Consider the following 25229-nt stretch of genomic DNA (forward strand, 5'->3'; position numbering starts at 1 on the left):
CTCTTTTGTCCTGCCCTGCCTGGCAAGCTGCTCCGTGATGTGGATGGTGGTGCTGAATTCTGCCCCAGGCTCTCTTTAGTGGGAAGTGTGATAGGGGAATCCATTGGAAGGAGGCATCCCTCCTGACTGAGTCATCACCCCCACACTGAAATGAAAAATCCCGGATAGATGCGGTGTTTTAAAATCTCTATCGGATGTGATTTTATATTGAGTTTCTTGGTTTTCTTTGAACAATGCAAATACTTCTTCTGTGATTTAGTTGCAAAGTTAGAGTTGCAGGACTCCAGAAATAAATCTCAGTGAACCTTTCTCTCTTTTAATTAACTTGAAAAAGCAAAACCTCTTAGGAGCCACGTTAAATACACAGAGAAAGACAGAAGAAGCAAGAACTGCCTGTTTTCCCCACGTGTAGAGGCTGAGTGAAGAATCAGCACTTACAGAAAGTGCACTCGGTGGAGCTTTGGGGGTCCTGGCTGGGCTGAATTAACAGAACCTAGAAGAGGTGAAGGGGTGAGTCTGTGAGCTGGGCAGCCACTGAGCTTGGTGGTTAAATGAACAAGCTTTTGATTCTTCTGAGCTCAGCAAACCATTGCCCTGGGTGATCTGGGAACGCTCTGGACCCTCTGCATGAATTACAGGAAAAACAGGGGCTACTGTGTCTGTAAAGCAACCTAGCCCAGGGCCTGCCTGCAGGCACCTCAGGTAGCTCTGGTGTTACCAAGGGCCCTGCCCCTCCGCCTGCGCCCCCTTTGGGGGAAACAACCGTTTGGTCTCTCATTTCTCCTTTTCTCTCTCTTCTCACTTGGGGCTGTCACTTCTTTCCCCTCCTTTCTCTCTCCATCCTCTCAGAGCTGAAGCTTCAGGGGGAGGTGCCTGTTTCCAGAGAAAAGGGACCCTCTGAGTTACCCCAAGGCTGCATGTCGGGGTCCAGCCTCCCTCTCCCCAGCTGCTTCTAGGCTGAGCTACCCGCTGACTGGGCCCAGCTCATTCCCGTCTCCCCTCTTGCTGTACCTCCTGTGTGCTGTTCCTTCTGTACCTAATAATAAGCCTGTCAAAACCACACCCGCTCCCTTCCTTACACAGAAATGAGCCTGCCAGCTTCCCTCTCCCAACTCCCAGTTCTTCAAGCTGAGAACCCTCCACGCCCTCTCCCGGTTCATCCTCCTCCTGCCTCTCACCTACTGCTCACTCTGCAGACTTGGCCCTCGTCCTTCTTTAACTCCTTGGCATCTTGGGCAGTTTTCCTGGCCTCTGGCCTCAAAGACCCTGCTTCTCCCCTCCATTCTCAGCCTTTCACAGTTCACTCCCCTAGTTGGAACCCTGTGACATTGACAAATATCTCCTCCTTTTAAAAGAGCATCATTCATGTCATTTATCCTGAGATAGAAAATCACATCCACAGAAAAGGAAGGAATTTCAGCCACGGATTGTTTGCAAGGACCCCACAGCCCAGACAGAAGGTCCTCATGATGAACTTCAACTCACTCCACTTGCTCCTGTCCACCTGGGCGCTTCCCACCAACCATCCCAGTTTCCCCTTCAGTCCTGCTCTGGATCCTGCCTTCCCCGGAATGACTAACTGAAAGCTGTGTTCACTGCTCAGATGAGTTGGTCTGGGACAAGGAGGACCTGGTCGTGTTTAGTGACCAGATTGAATTTCTGCCTAGTGAATGCACTGAGAGGCACACAGCTACTAGTGAAGAGGCAGGAAGATTAGATTCAGTGGTATCTTAAGGCGAGAACCTTTGGTTTACACCTCTTTTTTATTTTTAATGGTTTTGGCCAACCAAACCATTAAGGGATTATCCTTAGTAAATATTCTTTAGAATTTGAGGCAAGTCTAATTGTTTATTTATTGTTGTGTGTGTACATGTGTGGTGATAGTTCAGTGTGTGTGTGTACATGTGTGGTGGTGGTTTGGTATGTGTGTGTGTGTGTGTGTGTGAGTGTACATGTGTGGTAGTGGTTTGATATGTGTGTGTGTGAGGGTATACATGTGTGGTGGTGGTAGTTTGGGGTATGTGTGTATGTGTATGTGGACATATGTGGTGGTAGTGGTGGTGAACTGTGTGTGTGTATGTGTGTGTGTGTGTGTGGACATGTGTGATGGTGGGGTGTGGTGTGTGTGTGTATGTGTGGTGGTAGTGTGGTGGGGTGTGGTGTGTGTGTATGTGTGGTGGTAGTGTGGTGTGTGTGTGTGTGTGTGTGTGTGTGTGTGTACATGTGTGGCGATGGTGTGGTGTACTTTCTCTTTGTACCGAAACTCTCCCTCACAGCCGCATGACGGATGATGATTGCTTTTTGTGGTGCCGACTACATTGCTCTCCACTCAATGTATATTGTTACCCGACTCCCAATCCAACCCTGGGGGAATCTGGATTCACAGAGGAATTGAGCCTTCTTATAAAATCTGGAGTATGATCGCAATTTTACTTTTGAAGCACTGGCTTCCCAGAGGAGTAGCCAGTGATTGATGCCACTGTCAGAAACCCAGATGCACACGCTCATACATCAGCCGGGAAATGACACAAAGAGCTCACCCATCAGCCAGGGCTGACTCACCCACTTGCTCCCCTCTGGGAAGAGAGCTCATAGGAAACCCAGTGCAACAGCAGGGAGCAGGCAAGAAAAGGAGTGTGCTGGTGGTGCGGCGTGCTTTCTCTTTGTGCTGAGACTTTGGAAGAGGATGGGGCTCTCAAGGCCCACCAGGCTTTGGTCCTTGCTCAGATTCTGAGGGCAGCAGCCACGGGCTACGGCCTGTAGTGACACTGCGGTGTGACCAGGATCTGGGCAGTTACTTCATTTGTCAGGGGAGTGTGCTTCAGCTGGGTTTCATGGTACACATACAAGGATACAAACAGCTCTACACACACAACTTCAACCTGATGAAAGGTACACATGATGTCCACACTTTCCTCTGGGGTGGATGTGACCTACCTAGGCTAAGCTCGTGCTACCTTGAGAGAGCAAGTCTGTGTCGATTCCAGCAGGATGGGGCGGCAGGGACTGGTTTGTTGCTAAGAAGATGTCTGAAAAGTAAGGATACTATTGGGGCGGAAAGGTGGAAAGCAGTCCAGTAGGCCTGCTGGCATTTCATGAATGTGAGGGTGGCTTATCGGTAGCGGCAGGCCAAAGCGTTGACATTCTTTACCACATAAAAGCCCATGGTAACTGGAGGGATGACCAATGTCCGGCCAGCCCGTAGGGGGCGGGGCTTCAACTCTGGGAGGGTCCCATCGTCCACCATCACTAAGGGCTGCCCGTTCAGCTGCACTGACCTGTGGAGAAAAGAAACAGCACGGAACTCAATAACGCATTGTAAGGGGGCCATCGCCACGAAGCCTGGGCAGCCCCAGGCTGCTGCCTGTCGGTCTGATACACGCACAGCTATCACTTACTGACACTTGCTGTGCCCAGGCTTTCACCTAGCAGCTTTATTTTATTAACACATTCAAACATCTCAGCAACACCCTGAGAAAGAAACTGTCATTAATCCCTTTCTACCTGCAGTGGTTAGGTGACTTGCCCAAGATCATACAACTTGTAGGTCTGGGAGCCAGGATTTGAATACAAGATAACTAGTAGTTCCACAGACACATCATTTAGACCTGTGATTTAGACCAGCGGTCGCCAACCTTTTGGACCTCAGGGACCACCAGTGGTTCATGGACCACCGTTTGGTGACTGCTGATTTAAACAAGTGACAAGTCTCTGAGATGCAGAAGTTGAAAAGTGTCTTTCTATCAATCAAATATATCTATATCTATATCTATATCTACTAGAGGCCCGGTGCACAAAAATTTGTGCACTCGGGGTTGGGAGAGGAGGTCCCTCAGCCTGGCCTGTGCCCTCTCACAGTCTGGGACCCATCAGGAGATAAGGACCTGCTGGTTTAGGCCTGCCCCCGGGTGGCAGAGGGCAGGCCTAATCCTAGGTGTAACCCCTGGTCGGGCTCAGAGCAGGGCCCATTGGGGAGTTGGGGCCCCGCCTCCTCTCATGCACAGAGCAGGGCGGATTGGGAGGTTGCGATGCCACCCTCAGTCATGCTCAGGGTAGGGCCGATTGGGGGGTTGGGGCACCACCCCCTGGCACACTCAAGGCAGGGTCCATAGGGAGGTTGCAGCGCCACTCCTGTCATGCACAGAGCAGGGCCGATCAGAGGGTTGGAGCTCCGCACCCTGTCACACTGATCCCGGTGCTGGGAAGCCTCCCTGCTCCGCTGATCCCAGGGCCAGGATGCCTCTCGGCTCCCCTGATCCCTGGCCCGGAGGCCTCTCGGCTCCGCTGATCACCGGGGCTGGGAGGCCTATGGACTCCGCTGATCACCGGGGCTGGGAGGCCTCTCGGCTGATCACCAGGGCCGGGAGGCCTCTGGACTCCGCTGATCACCGGGGCTGGGAGGCCTCTCGGCTGATCACCAGGGCCGGGAGGCCTCTGGACTCTGCTGATCACAGGGGCCGGGAGGCCTCTCGGCTCCGCTGATCACTGGGGCTGGGAGGCCTCTCGGCTCCGCTGATCACTGGGGCCGGGAGGCCTCTGGGCTCCGCTGATCACTGGGGCCGGGAGGCCTCTCGACTCCGCTGATCACCGGGGCCGGGAGGCCTCTCTGCCCTGCTGCTTCAGGGCTGTTTGGCTTCACTCTGCTTGGAGCCTGAGTATGCAAATTAACCGCCATCTTTTAGCTTCTATAATTAAAACATTGTATCTTTTGGAGTTGTTGCTTCAGGAGCTCAGAGCCCTGCAGCTGCGGGGATCCTTGACTTTCTCCATCGCTGGGGCAACCAAGCCTCCTATTCTCAGCTGCCTGGCTGCCGGCCGCCATCTTGGCTGACAGTTAATTTGCATATCTCGCTGATTAGCCAATGAAAAAGGTATCGGTTGTACGCCAATTACCATTTTTCTCTTTTATTAGCATAGGATATCTATATCTATATCTATATCTATACCTATATCTATATCTGGAGAGAGAGAGAGAAAGAGAGAGAGAGAGAGAGAGAGAGAGAGAGAGAGAGACACTAATGTGAGAGAGAAACATCTACTGGGGATCGAACCTGAAATATGTGCCCTGACCAGGAATTGAACCGGCAACCTTTCGGTGCACAAGATGATGTTCAATCAACTGAGCCACACTGGCCAGGGCTCATGCTTATATTTTTAAAAATCATAATAGCACTTTAGTTAGACCTGTGGACTGATGCACAGGCATACAATGATTTCAGAAATCTTCTATTTAACTAGAATTTTTCATAAATTTGATAGCTTAGAGAACTGACATCATATTACTTGTGTAGGGTTCTGAAGAAGGGCAGAGACATAGCTAACAATTCCACTTTTTCTAATTTAAGAATGAGTTTTCATATCTAACATTTAACAGATGTTTTCATTTTTAGCAATACAATGAAGTATAAGGTGACAAAAGTAGGCATTTGTGATTACAATTCACCTATCTTGCCTGCCTTTATTCTTCCTGTCCAGCAGCCATCTTCACGCTGAGAGGGGGCCACATGCGTAGTGCACTTAGAGAGGAAAGGGGCACAGAGCACCCATCCTTGGCCTGCAGTACAAAACCCAGACAACTTCCCAGCTGTTCCTGACTGGGGAGCAACTTGTACAGTCACATACCCAGAATGAAGCTCAGCTTTATGGGTCAGTAGAAAAGGCCAGAACAAGGGCATGAGCTGCAAATAAGGCTGTGAGTTACCCTCAGAAAACTAACATTGCTTAGTGATGACTGTTTCTGGGCCTTGTCTAACCTTCACTGTGATAACATTGCAGTGATATCATCTGAGCGGTAAAGAGAACAAAGTGTTAGAAATTGACACAAAGGTCTTTGTTTAGTGTTCCTTCTGTGCTGTGAATGATAGACAGGTTTAGAGAGAGATAATCAGACCCTTGCCCAATGGAGCAGTGAATTCCTGAGATAAGTGTGTTGTGAATTGCTCCCCATGGAGGAGAGTGAGGCAGAGAGGCAGCTCCAGGCTGCCCCTGCATGAGTAAGTTTGGGCCCAGTCCAGCTCTGACAGGCCAGAGGGTACAGCCCCCCTCTTCTGGTTGGGATGGCTAAGGAATGAATGAGCGGGGAGGAGACTCTTATATAGAGCCAGGCCTGCCTCTGGAAGGTGTGGGGGTGGGAACATCGAGGTCTGAAGATAGGAGTTGACCTTGTCAAATATGCAAGGAGCTTTCGCTCCAAATTTGAGTGGTTCTCTCTGGTGAAGACAGTCTACTCACTGGTGTGGGAGGCAAGGTGAAGAGAGGCATTTCTGTTGCAAACAAAACAAAACAAAACAAAACAAAAACCCAGACAGATCTTAACAGTGTATTTTTATTATTTTGTTTCAGGCGGTGTGCACTGTCAAACACAAGTTCACTAATACTAATTAATCTTTCCAAAGCATACTCAAATGTATATCACTCCTCTACTTGAAAACCTTCAATGTCCCTCTTATACACAGAATTAGGTGCAAGCTCTCCCCTTGAGGAATTGGCTATTGCCCTTTTAGATTCAGGTGACCCCAGAACACTGACATCTTTGGCTTCTAGGCAACGCAAAACCAAGTATGATAGGCAAGCCTTTTAATTTCTATACAATAACGAGTAGTTATTCTGGAAAAGGCCCCATTCTGATTTCCTTATTGGTTGGTTAGAAAGCTAACTCGGAGTGGGTGGAATCAGGGAGCATGGTCAAGATCTGGACTATCTCTAAATTCAGGAGCCCGACTGCTGACTTGCAAGATGCTATGGCAAATCTCTTAACCTCACTTCCTGCACTTTCTGCATCTGTAAGAATGCTATATAGGGCGTAGTGCAATGAAATAAAAATATGAAAGCCCTTTGCAAGTATAATGAGCCATCTAAGTAGGGAATGGTGTTTTTGTTAATCTTTTCATTGCTGTTATGAGTAGATAAACTTTTTGGTCCTAACACTTGAGTGCTCGGTGGCACTGACTAGTTTCATGGCTCCCTGCTTAAAGCCTCTCTTCCCTTGGCTCCCAGGTTCATTCTCTCTGTCTCTGCCTCTCTCTTGGCTTTCCCCCTTTGTTTCTTTTCCAGGGGGACTGTTCTCTTCTACCTGTTTCTCAGATGTTGGGGTTTCCGGTCTTTGTCCTTGGATCGCTTCTTTTTCCATACTATGTACTCCCCCTGAGTGCTATCACCCACACCCAGCACTTTGATTATTATCCATATGTCAATGCTTCCCAAGCCTGCAGCTCTAGCCTAGATCCTTCCAACTTACGTATCTCCACTTAACTGTCCCACAGGAACTTCAAAGTCGCTACGTCTAAAGTAAATATCTTCTACTCAAACCCTGTCCTTTTCTCTGCTTTTTAATCTTGGTGTTGGTACCACTCTTAGTCCAATTAGCTAAGCCAGAAAGCTGGGAGCCATCTGATATTTCTTCCCCAGTTCCTGTCTGTAGGGCCCCTACGTCCAAGCAATTCAACCTTTTAATACTTTTCACATCTGCTTCTTTCTCACCATTTACTGCTATTCTTTTAGTTCAGACCCTCCCGCACTTGCCACACTGACCTAGTAATGCTCTGTTGCTGTCAGTGCTTCAAGCTCTCCAGGAACTCCCCATCCCTTCACTTGAATATGGACACTGAAGCCTAGCTCCAGCTACCTCTCCAGTCTCAGAGCATGCTGGTATCCTCACTGCAATGCTAACTCACTGTGGATCACAGACCTCTGGGTGCGTGGGGGGAGGGGGGGGGACGGGGGTGGGGGTGGTGAGCTGGCAGTTATTGTAAGGATTTCATCAATATATGCATGAACAAAGATTGCTTTACAATGAAAAACTAGTAAGTCTTGCTCATACATGAGATAGTATTTCTTAAATGAAAATGTCAGATACTGTTGGGATTAAAATACACGAGTTCATTTAAAAGTATAGTATATATTTCTGAAATGTGAATGCCAGTAGAAGCTGTTGGGATTAATAAGACACAAGATGATTTAAAACTGTAATAAAATTCCCAATATGATTTTTTTTGGAGGATGAGGGCATCATGTGCTTTTTTAAAACAAGAGTTCCTAAAAGAACAATGACTATAATGTCGACATTACCAAGGAAGCCCCCTACTCTCCTAAGGCCCACAACCTTGCCTCAGCATGACCAAATTGCTAAATGATTTGCAATTCAGCTTCTGGGTTGCTGCGAAGGAGCTCTCTGTTAGATTAACTGCTTGGGTAGTTGTAGGGCTTGCTCAGGTGTTGCTCTCTCTGGGGATCCTTCTCCAACCCCTGAGTTAGGAGCCCCACCTCTGGGCTCTCTGGTACCCAAACTTTACCTATAACTACCTCACCGAACTGTAGTGATTTACTTGCTCTCTTACTGGACCGTGAATTTGCTGCAGAAAGGGACCATGTCTTTTGTCCTTAAATTCTTGGTGCCTAACAAGATGCATGTCACAGAGTAGGGACAAAATATTTTCTGAACAAGTGAATGGACTTTTGAGTGTCTTTTTTGCATTATTTCTCAGTTCTAAAGAGGCTCCCTGGAGGCTCCCTGAGTGTCTTTACAGATTTAATTAACACAGTGATTTTCAGCCTTTTTCATCTCATGGCACACATAAACTGATAAAATTTTGCTGCACACCAAAAAATATATTTTTTGCCGATCTGACAAAAAATATAGGTATAATTTTGATTCATGCACACTGGATAGCTATTCTTGTGTTGGCTATTGTCATTTTTTTATTTGACAATCTAAGGGAAAAGAGGTTAGTGTCCCTGACTAAATAGTCAGGAATTGCATGTTTTAAAACTTCTTGCCTCACACCACTCTGTTGTGGCACACCAGTTGAAAACTGTTACATTAACATACCAATTGCTCTGGATAAGTCCTAAATTATCACTGATTCTCAGTCACTCACTAGATAATCCTATCCCAACCTGAAACAAGTTTCATTACTAGTGTTTTTAAACCTTAAAAAAAGATCTATAGGACCAACTCTTAGCTAAGCCAACATGAATTAATTTTGTGAGGCCTTGAGTCCTCCTATGTCCTTATTTACAAAGTCCCTTCATTATAAAGATGGCCTATGTGCTTACCACTGCATTCTATTTTTCCTGCTTACATTAAAAACATTTTCCTAATTCTGTTATCCAGTGACATCATATCATGCTAGACATTACAATGTTTCATTTTTATTCATTGAACAATTTGCAAATTTGTAAATATAATCAACTTAATTATAACAGTCACTGATTACTGAGCACTATGTCAAAGGCACTACGCCATGATTTACTTGGACTATTGCATTTAGTCCTTACAACTACCAACTGAGGCAGGTGTTAGCGTCCCTATAGTACAGATGAGGAAGTAAAAGCTTACCCGGTCTAAAACTCTCCTAAGTCACACAGTCAGTGAGTGGCAGGGCTAAGACTGCACTGCCCTTCACCATAGTCCTGTCTGTCCTTCCCTGTGATTGCTAAAGAGTCCCCTGAAGTACTTAGGGAAAGTACTATTATTATTATTATTATTATTATTATTATTGTAACTTTACTATTGAGATGAGGTCAGAGAGGTTAAGCAGTCTGGACAAGGTCATATAGCTAATAGGCTTCCTGACACCTCTTTCTACTATTTCATGTTGTTCTCCAATTCCAGATGGCACTCACCAGGATCATGTTTCTTTTCTTACAAACCTTTCTTATCATATTTTCATCATATTCTGGGGCCTCCTTACTGCCTAGGACTTTTCAAACCAAACACTAACTGATCCAGTCTATGTTAAACTATTTCTCTTAAATCCCTAGGTGTTCAGGCCATTTAAATTATCCAAATATTAGGACAACTGGGCTTTATCACCATCTGTTTTTACAAAGTCTGAGTTACTTTGCAATTCCTAAGTTGTTTTCTTTATTTTGCATGCTATTTGAAATGGGATTCAGTGTCTCAATGTGGAGTCAAGCCCTCTGCTCTCCAGGTCTCTAAGGGAGCCTCTTGGCCTGGTCACCCTCCTTCCCCTCCCGCACCACCTGCCACAGTCTCTGCTCGTCATGGCTTCCCATTGTTCTTGCTAGCAGTGGACACTGAAGCAAACTTTTGACCATCCTGAGGTCTCAGAAGCAAGTCTGGTGAGAATACCCTCTGGCCATCTTGAAGGTAATTTGCTAGACTCTGGCCTGGCCCCAGGTGGATTTTTGTAGGGGCACAGGCAAGGGAAGCCTGTGTATTATTGGGAGCAGCCTTGAGATGTAGTGTCTGGCTCAGGCTGGCATCTTTGGGGCCTTGGTGGGAGGTGGAGGGACTTAGAGGTCAGTTCTGCCTCAGCCACTTTGAGAAAGTCATTGGCCTTCTCCGAGGGTGGGTTTCTCAACCTGTAAGATGGACTGGATGAACTCTAACATTTTTTTAGGTTTGAACATTTATCAGGCAGGTGGCCCACAGCAAAACAGCTAGCCTGAGGTAGAGTTTAATGTCAAATTCAGAATGATCTTACACAAATAGAAATCTGATCATGACATTCACCTACCTAATTGTCCAGTGGCTCCCTGCTGATTTTAGAACATTGTCCAACGTCATTACAAGATCCCATAGGCAAGGCCTTTTACATACTCCTTCAGTCCCTTAGAGGCTCACTGTAGCTCCTACCCATTCCAGCTCCCCACCACCCACCACCAACTTTTCTTTTGTGCTGCAATTTCCCCAATCACAATCTCTCATTCTCAGTGTTTTTGTACATGTTCCCTCTGACTAAAACCTTCTCCATACTCTCTCCCCGCTTCCAGCTTCCTCTTCCTGGCTAACTCCTGTTTGTCCTTCAGGTCAGTGCCCCTCCAAAGTGCTCCTATATTAGCCAGGACTTCTTGGGTCTCAGCACTCATCACATGGTATTGGGACTGCTGACTGCTTGTTGGTCTCGCTACTAAACAGGAAGACCGTGTTTCTGTCCTATTCATCCTGCACGCTGCTGTCAACCAGCTCACAACACAGATGTGTGATAAAAGGACTGGATATAAATATGTGGGTAGCAGAAAAGACTCTGGAATGGAAGCCAGAGACCGGAGTTTTAGTGCACACTCTGAGCATGACATGTGCAGGCCCAGATATGTCACCAGTCCTCTCTGGTCTCAACTTCCGGATTGTTAAATGATGAGGGAGAGGTGGGGAGGGAGGGAAAGGAGGGGAAGGGGTTGGGGGAGAGGGAGAGGAAAGAGAATGAATAAGAGTCTGAGTGTGTGTGTGTGACTGAGTGGGTATATGGGGGGCAGTTGGCAGGGGTATCAGTTCCGTTTGCTCATAACCTGAACAGCTAGTTCTGACGTGGTTCCATTGTGCTTCCCCATGGGCCACTAGAGGTCACTCTTGTTCTACACATCGGTGTCAGAGAGCATGTCAGGGCTGGGACTCCCAGGAAGCCAGAGAGGGTCAGCCTGTCCCCACAGACCGCTCTCAGTCCCAGGAATGCCAGGGGTGAGCCCTGTGCTTGGTCTCCCGAGGAACAAACCACAGGATCAACCAAATCCTAACAACACGTCGTGGCGGTCCACTTGAAATGGGGCTAAAATTAAGGAAACTTGCAAGCCGGACTGAGACTCCTGCCTGGGGTGCGGAATTCCAGGCCGGTGTGTGGAGAGGGGGTCTGCGCAGGTGCGAGTCTGGCCGATGCCTGTGTGACTCTGCGCCAGGCTCTCAGGTCCCCAGTCCCAGGCGTCCCCTTGCACTAGCCAGCGTGCACCTGTGTGTTTTACAGGCCCCAGGCCGAGTTGCCCCCTGGAGGCCTCCTGGCTGAGTTAGAAAGCTGGTATGCGCAGCTGCCCTGCCCTTCTCCAGGTCAGGGGCAGGTTAGGGCCCGGAGGGAGCAGGCCAGGTTTGAGGAGGGCCCTAGCTCCCCTTTCCTGCTCTGGGAGGGGCTGTGCATCTGGGGTCGCTTAGAGAGGAAGTTCTTTTGAAACAGCCATGAGTGATCGCTCCTCCACTGAGAGGGCTGCTCTGAGCCGCCACTGCACCTAGTGTCCCTGGTCCCACATGCCCAGCTGGAGCACAGGCTGTAGGAAGTCCACCACCCTCTCTGGGGTCATGGGGAGGCTTACTTCCTCCCAAGGGTGTCCTGCACTTTTTCTCCCTGTGCTTTTTGCTCTGCATGGAATCTAGTAGCATCTGCCAAAGGCGTACTCTTCCCTCCAGGCCCCATGGATGTGGCCTCCCCCACGGGGCCTTACCCAAGGGCCCCTCCATTTGAGCATGCATCCTTCCCAGCTTTATTTTATCCATGTGCGGGAGTCATTTTGCCTGCGAAACATATTTGTTTTCATTTCCTAATTTTCATACCACGTGGTTCAGTGCCTTCTTGCCTATGATAGTAGTTCAAATTAATGCCTGTCCAGTTCTACTCAGGCAACCTCTCTAGGACTTCTCATGTGGCTGGTTAGGCACTCCTTTCCCCCTTCTCTGTTGTTAGAGAGAGGAGACCAAACAAGAGAGAAAAATGGAGATAAAAGCTTCCTGTTCCCCTTGCCCCTCCAAAAACTCACATCATATATGAAGTTCCTGGCCACGGAGACACTGGGAGGCTGACACTGAGATGAGATCATTTGCCCTTCATCCTACTCTTTGAGGGCATATTGACACAATGAGGCATATCAATCAAGCTTCCTTACCACTGAACAGAGAAAACACTGGGACTCCTTTATGCAAGCAGAGCTGGGGATTTTATAGGCAAGTTGCTAGGAATATAGGCTTTTCCTATTTGCAGTCAGGTTTGGGGGTCCTGCTTTAATGTGTTCTAATCACGTCTATGTAACTATTGTCCAAGCCATAATGAGAGTCTACCATGTGCTTCTATCAGCTTAAAATGACTTAGCACACTTGGCAGACAAGATGAGAGCCCAGCTAAGGAACCTGGACTTACACCGATATTAACTCCCAACAGACGAGGGAATCATCTGGGGCAGTGTAGGAAGAAAATGTGATTCTGTGATATTTCAAAGCTCCATGACATAGCCATATCACACTCACACTACAGGACACAGTGGAACCAGCAATAAAACTCATGAGGACTTGACTCTGTGGTTAGCTCTGTTCCCTTTGCATTGCAAAGATTTGACGCCATGGCCACCGACATTCACAAGTTGTGTGTAAAGGCATTATTCATATTCCTACTGTTCTTTGTGTTGTACAGATGTAATTACAACAGACGTAGCCCTCACCCGCTAACACAGAAACATGCAAATGTGTGGTCAGACACACTGTAATTAACACGTTATACAAGGAGAGAGACAGAATGAAAATCAGCTTCTTGGCCTGAATTTCAAGCCCTCTGATTCTGGCTCTAATATATTTTTGTGGCCTCTCCCTTCAGCCCACAAAGCATTCTATATTCCAGTCATGAGAGACGATGTGCCACCTCCACCCCCACAAACCAAAAAAAGTGGCCCTTGAACTTTTGTGCTCCCAAACTTTTAGTAAGCTCGCCCTCTTTCCAGCATTTCCTAGACATAGGGTTCATCCTTCTGGTTCCTGCTCGATGGCCCTCCGCCCTGCGGGTTTCCCAAATTCCCAGGTCAGAATTCATCTCTCCCTGCCTTACACTCCCACGCTCCTGTATTTACCCTCTTGTGGTTTGTATCCTCTGTGGGGAGGGACCAGGTTTCCCCAGCCCTAGTTGTGGGAAGCTGGAAGAGGCAGTCAGGGGGGTGAGGGTAGGTCAGGAGCATCCCTTTACAGATAGTCTGCAGGTGAGATGAAAAGAGTCAGGTAAGAGAGCCGGTGAGTGTGTGTGCGCGCGCGTGTGTGTGTGTGTGTGTGCTCACATGTGCACAGACAGGTTTTCCCATATGTGACAGTATGAAATAGAGTCCATAAGCCATGCCCAAAATTAGTTCCATTACTATAAAGTCATGGCTCCCTGGATACCTATTCAAATATGTTAAATCAAAGGGATAAATATCTCAGTTTGATCAGAATTTGACAGTGTTCCCTATAATATTAAGTGCACTGGTGTACCCTCAATAGGGAAAAATAAGATGTTTACAGTAGTGCAGGTTCTGTTCCAGGGTCCACAGATGTCAGAGTGCAAAGAATGTTGCACTCTGAATCATTCCTGCAAAGATAAGCAGGAAAGAGGCAGTCTGCTAAGTGACTACTGGCAGTTGGTACACAGTTTGGTACTTCAGCCCCTTGTCTGGAAAGAAACACATCCTGTATGGGCTCTCAATGCTTGGCAGCCAAAGAAATACCAATTCAGAGCCCAGGCCCTGCTATAGGGATGAGGTGGGTTAGGACTTTTCTGTTCCCTGGACCTTACTTTTGTCCATCACCTCTGGAAGCTGTGGAGAAAGAAGACCAGGGCCTCTTCTTTTCAATGCACCAGAACTGCCTACATGTTCTGCTCCCTGCCCCTCGGTTGAGAATCAACTGCTGGGAAACATGTTAGCTTTATACCAAATTGCGCATTTACCAGTGTTTCATCCAAGTCACCTGGAACAGAATGGAAATCTCTGCAACAAAGGTCCCCAAGTGAAAGGAGGTGAGGAGGGGAGGCCACAGCCTTGATGGACAGCTATGTAGAGAGATCCCAGCTGCTGGGAGTGAGATGGAAGAAAATCTAGTCCATAACCGAAAACAAATTCTCAGAAAACTACAGTGCAAACCGTGGATTTCTAAACCAAGCATCTTGGTTTAAAATGTCAAGTCACTGTAAAATATAGAAGCATTTCATAATCCTCTAATCTGCACAGTGATCTATATATTACTACATCACTAATCGGGGAGTTAAAGCAAGCAAGAAAACCTTCGGGGAGTTGTACACTCAGGCACAAGAACTCCTGGGGGGCTCATGGCATGTTCACACCTTTGGCAAAATGGCTCAGTGCCTGAATGCAGAACAGAATCGGGTGGAATCAAAGATGCAAATCAGCAGGGCTTTTGTTCCAGCCTGTTCTCCAGGGACAAGGGTTCCCACCCTGGCCACATATCTGAATCACCCGGGGAGCTTTAAACACTACTGGTGCCTGGGTCCAAGCCCAGAGATTTTGGTTTAATTGGTCTGGGGTGAGGCTTGGGCATTAGGGTTTGTAAAACTCCTCAGGGTGATTCAAAGTGCAGGCATGATTGAGAAGAAAGAATGGGAGTACGTTTGCAGCTGAGGGTGGAGGGGAATCAGACAGCTTTCTAACCATTCCATTCTGAATTAATTTTGAATAAAATAAGCTTTTTAAACTCTTTTAGAGTACCATGTCAGGAGGTCACACTTTTCAATCTAAAAGGAAGATGTGAACTTTTAAAAGGCATGCTTTTCTTTGACTAGTATGAAATGAGCATTTTTGCTATTTCAATGGAAATGCTTTATTTCATGTTTCTCTTGTGTCATGTACACCGGTGAGATGCTCCTCAGCACTTACCAGGGAGATGTGTGTAGTACTTTGCAGGGTGGATCAGAACTGAACCAGATGAAGCATTTATACACACTGAAAGGAACAACACTGTCCTTTTCTTGAAGTGCATGTTCTAAGTCATTTGATTGTCTCAAGCTGTGTCACAGAGAGATGCCTATGGACAGAATGCTTCCAACTCTTGAAGCAGGAGGAGCTAAGGGGATTAAATATATCATCCATTGCCCTTACTATGTTTTCTAGATATATAGGTAATTGTTTACTTAGACAATGCTATAGACATTTTGTATAGCTACCATCTCTTTCTTAGCCACAAACACCCCCAAACTAGCACAAGGTTTAAAAGAACCCAGACTCCTCTAAGTTTTAGTGAGGAAGCATATATTGACTAAAGATTTGCAAGGCTCATTTCTCTGTATATTTTCTCCTCTTTCTTTTTTCTATAGACCGACTTAGAGCCTTATTTACGTATAAGTATTCTTATAAATAGATAGTCTCATATATACCTATATTTCTTCTGTTACAGTCTACTTGAGACCACTAACTTCCTGTTCCCTCACGGCAGCTCTGAGGTCTTGCCCTCACCGGCAGCTGTCCTGCCAATCACCGTTCCCAGTCCCTGCAGCTTCCCTTTCCTCCCGGGGCTCTGAGTGGCCTTCAAAGGGGCTGCAGATGACGTGGTTGTATCTGCACTAGTAGGACCCTGTATTCAAGGTAAGGGGCCTCTATTCTAACCCTTACTCTTAAATAAAGGATGTTTTAAAAAATAGCATTTTGAATCAGCACCTGAAGCCCTGCACGAGTGAGCAGGCTTCCTCATACACTCTCAGTCTGGACAGCACCACTGTTGATGCTCTTCACTTCTTATGGGACGTCAAAATGAATTCCAAATGCATTAAAGAAACTGAGATAAAAACAAAACCACAAAGAAACTAGGAATAAAATAAAGATACCTATTTATCTTATTTCAGAAATATGAATACATAAAAAATATAAGTAGAATGGAAGAACTCACAAAGCAAAAGATAGATTTAACTATATAAAAGGGAACACTTCTGTATGTCAAGATAATACCCTAAAAATGAAATAGCTGGAAAATAGCAAATAAAATATTAGAGACAATATTTCAACACATATGATAGATAGCAAAGGGGAAATTGCCTTATATTAGAAAAAAACTTACAAATCATTAATAAAATAGATAACACCCCAGTAGAAAAATAAGCAAAGGGCATAGAAAATGCATAAAAGTAATACAATACTAATAGACATAAAATATTCAATCTCACTAATACTCAAAAATACAAATTAAATAAGAATCTGATTTTTCATTATAACGTTGCAAAGATTTAAAACTATTACTGTTCTGTGTGGATGAGGTAAATTATAATAAAATGTTCACATTTCCTACTCTTTCTCAGAATTTTACAATTCAGCTTGTCTAAAGTAAGAAAATTGAACTGTTAATCATATGAGATAAGGGTCTAAAACTCAGTAAATTCTAAGGCAAAGAGGATAGTGAGCAATCTCTAAGCCAAGCTATTTGAAGAATGGTTGAATGAGCTGAGAATGTTTAGCTTGGAAACTAGAATTCTAAGGGGAGACATATTGAAAAATTGTTATAAAGAAGGTATAGATTTACTCTGCTTTATTTTTTCTAAAGCAAGGGAAGAAGTGGGAAGAAAACACCTTCTGGCCACATATAAAGAGGATCTTTTCTACAATCAGAGCCGTCTAGCCTGGGAGTGGGCCAACTCATGAGATGAGTAATCTCATCGAAGAGAAGCTGTCAGGGATATTATAGAAGAAACATCTTCATCTCTAACAGTGCTTCCTTTTTCCCCCCTCTATAAAGTCATCTTTTAATAAGTGCAGAACTTTCATAGAGTAGCTTATTTTAAAGACTAGAGGCCCGATACACGAAATTTGTGCAAGGGGCTCAGTCCTCGCAGCCGAGGCAGGTTGCCTCGGCCCTCGCAGTCCCAGCTTCATCTGGAAGGTCGTTCAGCTGTCTAGTCTAATTAGCACATTACACTTTCATTATTTTAGATAAACTAATTTAAATGATCCCAGACTAATGAAGATACAGTAATGGAACCCTGCAGGGTGTACATCTGGTTGACCAGAGTACAAAAGCTCCAGGTACCAACTAAGTATAGAAGTTAAATACTTAGATGTCTGGAGTTGCTGAGATAAATAGAGTAATGGCCCTTTGGTCCAGAAAACAGGTCTTCAGATTTTGTGTTGAGTGTATGGGTAAGAAGTCTTGGTATAGAATTTTTAGGGTTAAGATTTTTCCCAAAGCTCCTTTCGCCAGATTCCAAAATAAATAGCTTCCAGTTATCATCAGAGAGAGATTGTGATCGGTCAGGTGGTAGCCAGTTCAGCCCTCAGGACTTTTAACACTAGCCAAGCACTGAATCTGGAAATGAAGTATCAGAATGTGGTCTGTTCCAACACGGACATGAAGTTATTTTTAAAGTCTTAGCACCTGGGAGTTACTTGAGTATTTTCAGAACCAATCTGTTTGGCTAACATTAAATGACACCTCTATAAAGGCATGCAGTTAGATGCCAATGTTTCTATTTGTATAGAATTTAATGGGGGTAAAATCAAAGCAAAAGTTGTATCCCAGAGAGATGGGAAAAAAACAATATATAGATTAGGAAAAACAGTGATATTCATTTCTTCCCCAAATAGGCAAAACAATGTTTGGTTCACAGAATCCTTGAGATTCTTTCAGGTAAAATCATGGCAGCTGAAGGAGAGACTCATGCAGGTAGGAAATTCAAATGTTTAATATGGAACCTATTACCCCCAAAGCAGGAGTACTCTTCACCTCTGATGGCACCATCCACAGGCTGCTTCCTGCTAATTGTTTGCTTCTTTACTTCTAATAGTGATGAACTATTTCAGGGAAGAGACCTATGAACTGTCCCTTCCCCCTCCAAACATCCCACATTAAATAACTTTTGAAGGCCAGGTGCTGACATGGCTGTCATTAGGTTGATGAAGAGATATTCTGATCTGAAGTATTCATATTAAACTTTATGTTTAGACTTTTCCCCTAATTTGTCTACTTGGGATTCCTGAGTTCTTATAGTTATAGGAACACAATTCATTTAAAATTTTAGCCAGATTAATTGCCATTGCATATTAGACTGTTGAAGAGGAAAAAGTTACATCTGGCACAAAGTACAATCTCAATCAAAGTTGATGAATGTTGAGGACATATACTCTTCAGTTTCCCTGGGAATTGTTTCCTGCCAGCATCTTTCCCCAGAGCTGGACCTCTGAGGGTGGGCTCCAGCAGGTATAGGGCAACTGGCAGTGTCTGTGTATGGGGTCAAAATATAATATTTTGAGATTCATTTTTAGAGACCTCAGATTAAATTAATTTGTAATCCCTCCTGGTATTTAATAATTCTGTAACTGGGAAGCAGAATCTTAGAAGTGGTACAGTGTAGAACTTTTAAGAAGGATTTGAAATTAGGACTTGTGAAGAAAATTTAATGGAACTGGGTTGAGTTTAGCGTAAAGGAGAGAACATTGCTGAGTAACCTAATACTTTGAAAACATATTCATTATGTAATGAGCCTAAGATGAAATTAAACCAGACAGTATCATGACAGAGCTCAGTTATCCATACTGTATATTCATCATGGGTCATTATAATTTTATATTACTGGGCTGTTGAGGTAGTACAGTGTTGAAACAAGTACACTGAATTTGGGGTCAGGAGAACTGAATGCTAGGTATTTTCTACCTAATAGCCGTATGACTCTTGAGAAGTCATTTAATGCTCTAAAACTCAGTTTTTTCAATTCTAAAATGGGAGAGAGGCAGGAATTGTTCTACTTACTTCATGGTGCTGTTTGGAAGGTTAAAGGAGATAATGGCTATTAAAGCTCTTTATTATCTATAAAGTTCTAGCCACAGGCACAGCAGGCCCCAGTGTTATATAAGTGTTCTTATAAAATGCAGACAGAATTGAGACTGTGGGCACTCTTTCCCTAGAGGTCTTTAAACACAGAGCATCTCCTAGTCCAGATGTCCTAGCCACAGACTTTCTGAAGGCAGGGGAATGAACCAGAACACCTTGAAATGTCATTCCACTCCAGGACTCTCAGCATCTGCTAATTCCCTCAAGCCAGTGTGTCAGAATAGAGCAGCCAATGTGATAGAAGTTGTTTTCTTCTTTTCTAATTTTTGGATAGTTTTCCATTCAAGTGGAATTGAACAAGACACACAGGGAAGAACACTGGGATCTAACCAAACACCTGCTCTGGGTTGGATTTTCTCTCCATAAAGTGAGTCCTCCTGTTTTTTGCTGTAAGTTGACTTGTTTGGCCTGACTTCATGTGGCTTCTCTGTTGAAAGACATTGGACATATTTATGTCTGGGGTAGAACGGATTCCCTAGAGGACAGTATTTATTGATTTGTGAACTTATGAAGCACTGGACAGATTCTCTCCTTTGTAGATGGTAGAGATGCTTCCAAAGGTGCCCTTTGACTTATCCAGAAGGGGAACTATTACTGTCTTGGGTGTGAATGGTCAGTCTTCCTCACAGAGAGGTGAGAAACCAGGGTACATGACAGGGAGGGACTGGCAGCTGGATATTTTTTTGGAGAAAACCTAGCCCGATATTACCACCTCTCCCTCCTGTAGCATAGTCTCTTTGTGTGGCCTTTTAATGGCTTAAAGAAGCTACTTTGCTGGTGAGCACAGAGACAACCAGCTCCGCAAGTGAAATGGGAGTGTGGCGAAAGGGGAATGAAGAGAATAACAGAATATTAGAATTTGATGGGAAGCAGTAATCTTTTACCTCAGCCTCCCACCGAGTGAGGAATCTCAGAGCACCTCTGAGGTGGCCACGGCTTCTCAGTCTCTGACTAATAAGCTACCTTCTGAGAAAGCCTATCCTGGCCTTGGTCGGACCAGGCAAACCATGGGAAAATGAGCTCATTTTGTGGTGAAATCTTTCTCTTTCAAATTTTACTCCATGGTTTTCTGTCATTTCAGAGGATTCTAGTCCAAATCTGTTTCTTTCAGTTAGCAGTCTTTTCATTATCTGAAGTAAGTCCTCATGACTTACCTTAATTTTCTTCTCTGAATTAAGTCTGCCATTTCCTCCAGCCATTCTTGAAGAACATATATTTCAGATACAGTCTACCTTTCTTTTGTACACACTGAAGTTTTGTAAAAGTATCCCTTTTCCTATCCTAGAGGTTATAGAGCCCCCACCTTTTATCTGGTTCCTAGAATGAGAACTATCTCATTTTAAGAGTTCAGACTTGAGTTGAGACCCATCTCATATAGAGGTGGATCTGATAATTTGTTCATGCACTGAGATGAGAAACAGGAACCTTCATTGTTGTCCTGGATGCTGGGATTATGTCTGATCAATGGTCCCAAAGGGGCATCCTGTGCAATAACACCTGGCATACTTGAGCCCTGAGTTCACATGGAGATACCCTTTTAGAGATTTCAAATATTTCCAGTCCTGAATGGCAATTTTAAGAGAAGGCAAATTACCGCATGTTCTCTACTAATCAAAAAAGTTTGCCAATGTCTCTCTCCTCCTGAAATCCGAGGAGGGAACACCAGAATGCCTGGCTGGTGGCTTGAATGGTGCACTGGCTTGCTCTGTATCTTCTTCTGGGTTCCTCCAGATAAGCAATTGCAGGATCCCTGGCTCCCAGAGTTAATATGGCTTCAGGCCACAGCTAGGAATTAGACACAGAACACAGAACCTGGCCCCAGAGGCTTATAAATGAGAGGAGACACCAAAGGCTAAAATCACTTCCTAGCATTTGCTTTCATCCTTTCCTGTGGACTCGGCTGCACCAAAACCACGTCCTTCCTGTGAGACCCCATCCCAGAACCGCTGAGGGCTCTTGCTCTTAGTAGTTACTAAGCAGAGTGTGGGAGGCAGCACTGAACCTGTACACGGCAGTCCCTGTCTGATAGCTGACAGTCCAAGATGGCACAGCACAAGTCCGAGCCACCAAGCTCTAGAATGGGAGAGGTGGTAAATCAGCAGTAGTTTACAGGAGAGAAACAGGGTCAGAGATGTGAGTGGAGGGCCCACAGTTCCACAGAAGAGCAGTTGCAGGGTTACATTCAGAAGCCAGGTCTGTTGACTTCCAATCCCAAACTCTCTTTAATATCATAGATGTAAAATTATATGTGGCATCTGTATCTACATTCATATGTATATATATATGCGTGGGTGTGTGAAATTTTCTTTGTAGGAGGCTTCATTTCACTCATATGTTCTAATTTGATTCTCACAATAACCCTTCTGACAGTAAGGGAGCTGAGGCTTGATCACACATGCAAACGGTAGCAACTGGATTCACATCCAGGCCTGGTTCCAGCTCCCTCTTCTTCCAGTTGCTGGGCATTGTTGTTTGATCTCAGTGGGTATTACCAAGTCCTCTTCAGGACCCCTGTGGAGCGACTAGGCATTACGTCAATTCCTTCCATGGGGTACACACGGTCTTCTTGACACTGCGCAGGCTCAGCTCCTAATCTCTTTGGTTCTAGAGGACCCTGAACTGTCACATTCGCTGCTAAAGAGTCAGCCCCTCTGCCACACATGACTTTTTAGGTCATTACTGAATGGCAGTGGGAGACTTGAACAAATGCAGGGTCCTCAGAAAGTCAGACCAAGGGTGAGAATTTTAGAGCTGCAAGGGAGCTTACCAAATTTATAACATCCCTTGAATTTTGTAGATAAAGAAATTGAAGCCTAAGGATTTAGATTAAAGGATTTGCCCAAGTCATAATTATTTAGTAAACCAGAACCAAGTGTCCTGCTGAGGATGAAGACCGGGAATTCTTCACACTAGTCATGAACTGCTGGGAAGTTGAGAGAGGGGGGATAAAACAGTCAAGAGAGTTCCTCTGATACAGGTATGATTGAGAGGGGGGAAAAAAAGAAGAAGCAATGTGCGTGTAGCCAGAAAACAGAGCCAGAATGTGAACTAAGACTGAAAATACAGATCTAGGGTGGGCTAAAAAACTCAGTAAGTGACTTCCCAGATTGTGTTTTGTTCCCATTGCACATACAGTTGGAAGCCAAATGCAAGCCACCAAGGTTGCAGTGCAACAGCGAACAATTAAAGCGCAAATAGTTGTGGGCAGCTGTGGGAGTGCAAGCCACCTGCTCCAAGGTTACAGCTTGGTTTAACTTGGTAAGCATTAAAATGGAGCGGGAACACTCGCAGTACAGCATCCCATGCCCTTGCTGGGAGGCCTTACTTGGGGAGCTGGGGTGGCTTTACCCTTGACCAGGCCCTTCTCACTGTGGCCTAGAGCTGCTTTCTATTGATAGTGGTCAGTGTTGTCAATAGCCCCTAACAGAAACTGGGGGAGGTAGGGAGTATCACAGAATTATATATTTATAGAGTTTGAAGGGACCACAAAGCCCCAGAATATACCTTCTCTCCTGTTATTCAGATAAGAAAATTGAGATCCAGAGGGGTGAGGTACCCAAAGTTACAAAGTTAGGGGCAGAACTGACTTTTAATGTCTGAACTTCTGATACTTTGTTCAGTGCTCCTTCCTCTAAGCCCCACAAGGTTTATAAATAATGCCAAACAGGGAGTTATAGCATTAGAGAATGTTATGACTGGAAGGGACATTGTTCTCAATTCCCAGTGTTTTAAGTTGTCACATGACAAGGGGGTACTATTGGGGGGTGCATAGGGCCCAAGGATGCTAAATAGCTTGAAATGTGGTCATCCTGCATAACGAAGAATCCCAGATACCAAGAGTCACCTTGTTGAGAAATACTTTGTCCATCATTTTACATTATAGTTGAATGATCCAAGCCTAGAGATAGAAGATGTTTGACTAGGGTCCCAAAGGGAGTCAGTATTCCCCTGACTCCATCCTACTGAGCCCCTGAGTTAATTAGCAGCACCCTTGGTACCTTCAGCAAAGGGGAGACTCTAGATCCTTCCCCACCCAGCTCCTGTTGCCCTTGCACCTAAGCTGTTTCCCGGCCAGCACTTACTTGGACTTCAGGCCCTCCTGTCCGTAGGGCTGCAGCAGATACTGGTGCACAAGCTTGTCCCTGAGAGTCCCAGCCAGTTTTATTTTCTTTCTTGATCTGTGCAGGTTGATGATAAAAAGTGTAATGGACCCTCGAACATAGTTGTGGCTGAGATTCAGACAGAGAGAGAGAGTGAGAGAGAGAGAGAGAGAGAGAGAGAGAGAGAGAGATGGAAACAGTGGTCAGTTAAATGCTTCTAAATAATTTACAGACTGCATGAAACAGGACAGCCCTAGGAATGGGCACTTTATTTTATGGTTCTTGGCCACCCTAGGCCTTCAAAGACAGGAAGGGCTTATTATTGTGATTTTCTGCAAAGAAGATGCTCACATCTCACCGCACTCCATTTGTTTTTGTTTAAATGCATTGCAATGATTTGAAAAAACAAAATATCTTTTTCTGAGTATGGAAGCAAAACATGCTAATTGCAATAAATAAATAAATAGATAGATAAATAATTAAATAAATAGAAAAAAATACAAAAAAGAAAATTCCCATAATCCAAGTATTTTGGAATATAATAACATTTTGGTAAACATCCTTCCAGTAGTTTTTAGTTTATTAATTTAACAAATATTTACTGAGTATGTGGCACATGCATACATATTTCTCAGTCTTTCCATAACTGGGATCACATTGTTCACACAGTTTTTCCAGTTCATGAGCATCGTAAACATGTTCCTATCTTATTATGTGATATATTCTGCTAATAAAAGAATGCTAGATTCTTCAATCATAGAAATGCAACGTAATTTATTTACCTAATGTCCTACTTTGGGGCATGTGGGTTGTTTTCAGTTGTTTGCCATTATAAATTATGTGATGAAGCACTTTGCACATAAACCTTTCTCACATCATGATTATTTCCGATGGATGAAGTCGTCAAAGTTGGAAACATTATGTCAAGTGGAATGCACATTGTATGATTCCTCACCAACTCGTCATTCCCTGTGGAACATTTTCTGTCCCTGCTCTGTTGAACCCTAGAGTGTTCACGTTATTGGCTTTGCTCAGTGAAATGTGGGTGGATAAGGCCTCTGGGCAGAAGCTTTAAGAGCCAACCCATGCTTTGCCATGCCCCTTTTCTCCCTGCCAGAAGACCAGCAATGTTCTTGGCAAGAGGGGCCCTATTGACCTGCATCCTGGAGTGAAGATGATATGGAGCACAGCTGCAGCTGAGCCGTGACAGACACACAGTGTGAATGAGAAATACATTTTCTTATTGAAAGCCATGGATATTTGGAGGTCTTCTGTTATCACAGCATAACCTCACTGATCCTAACTGATACACACATTTCGATAGCATTGATATTAATTCTCTAGAAAGTTTGTATCTTTTTGCTCTGGTTGACTATGTATAAGAACACACATTTCCTCATACCCTTAAGAACACTGGATATTAACCTGTCTCAACCTGAGAGGTGATAATGGGATTTCAATGTTGTATTAATTTGTATTTTTTAAAAATTCATACTGAGGTGCAGCATTTTTTTTCATTTGGCATTTAATTTCTTTTTTTGTAAACTGACCATGTCCTTTGCCTATTTTCTATTGGTTTATAAAAACTATTTATTTATTAAGGATAGTGATCCTTTGCCTGCATGTATGTTATTAAATGTCCCCCAGTTTTCTTTGACCAATTCAGCTTGTTTACACTGTATTTTATGTATACAAGTTAGAACTCTTATGTAGTCAAGTTTATTGATCTTTATTATTTCTGCTCTAGCTGTTTTACTTACTCCTAGATTATAAAACTCTTCACCATTTTGGAATCCTTTTAAACCAGTACAGGATGTTCAGAAGCCTGCGAAAACTATATGCCT

The 25229-nt window shown here is 44.6% G+C and overlaps 1 protein-coding gene across 1 annotated transcript in view; it reads right to left on the reverse strand.

Moving 5' to 3' along the window:
* Nucleotides 1-2193: 2193 nt before the first annotated feature.
* Nucleotides 2194-25229, reverse strand: part of HPSE2 (heparanase 2 (inactive)) — a 533452-nt gene continuing 510416 nt past the window's right edge. The window contains exons 11-12 of the mRNA XM_059661921.1: nucleotides 23368-23514; nucleotides 2194-3278 (exon numbers count right to left, since the gene is read on the reverse strand). Of these exons, the coding sequence (XP_059517904.1) occupies nucleotides 3113-3278; nucleotides 23368-23514 (313 nt within the window). The 3' untranslated portion in view covers nucleotides 2194-3112. The remainder of the gene's footprint in view (nucleotides 3279-23367; nucleotides 23515-25229) is intronic.

The sequence above is a fragment of the Myotis daubentonii genome, chromosome 13, assembly GCF_963259705.1.
Source record: "Myotis daubentonii chromosome 13, mMyoDau2.1, whole genome shotgun sequence".
Lineage (NCBI taxonomy): Eukaryota > Metazoa > Chordata > Mammalia > Chiroptera > Vespertilionidae > Myotis > Myotis daubentonii.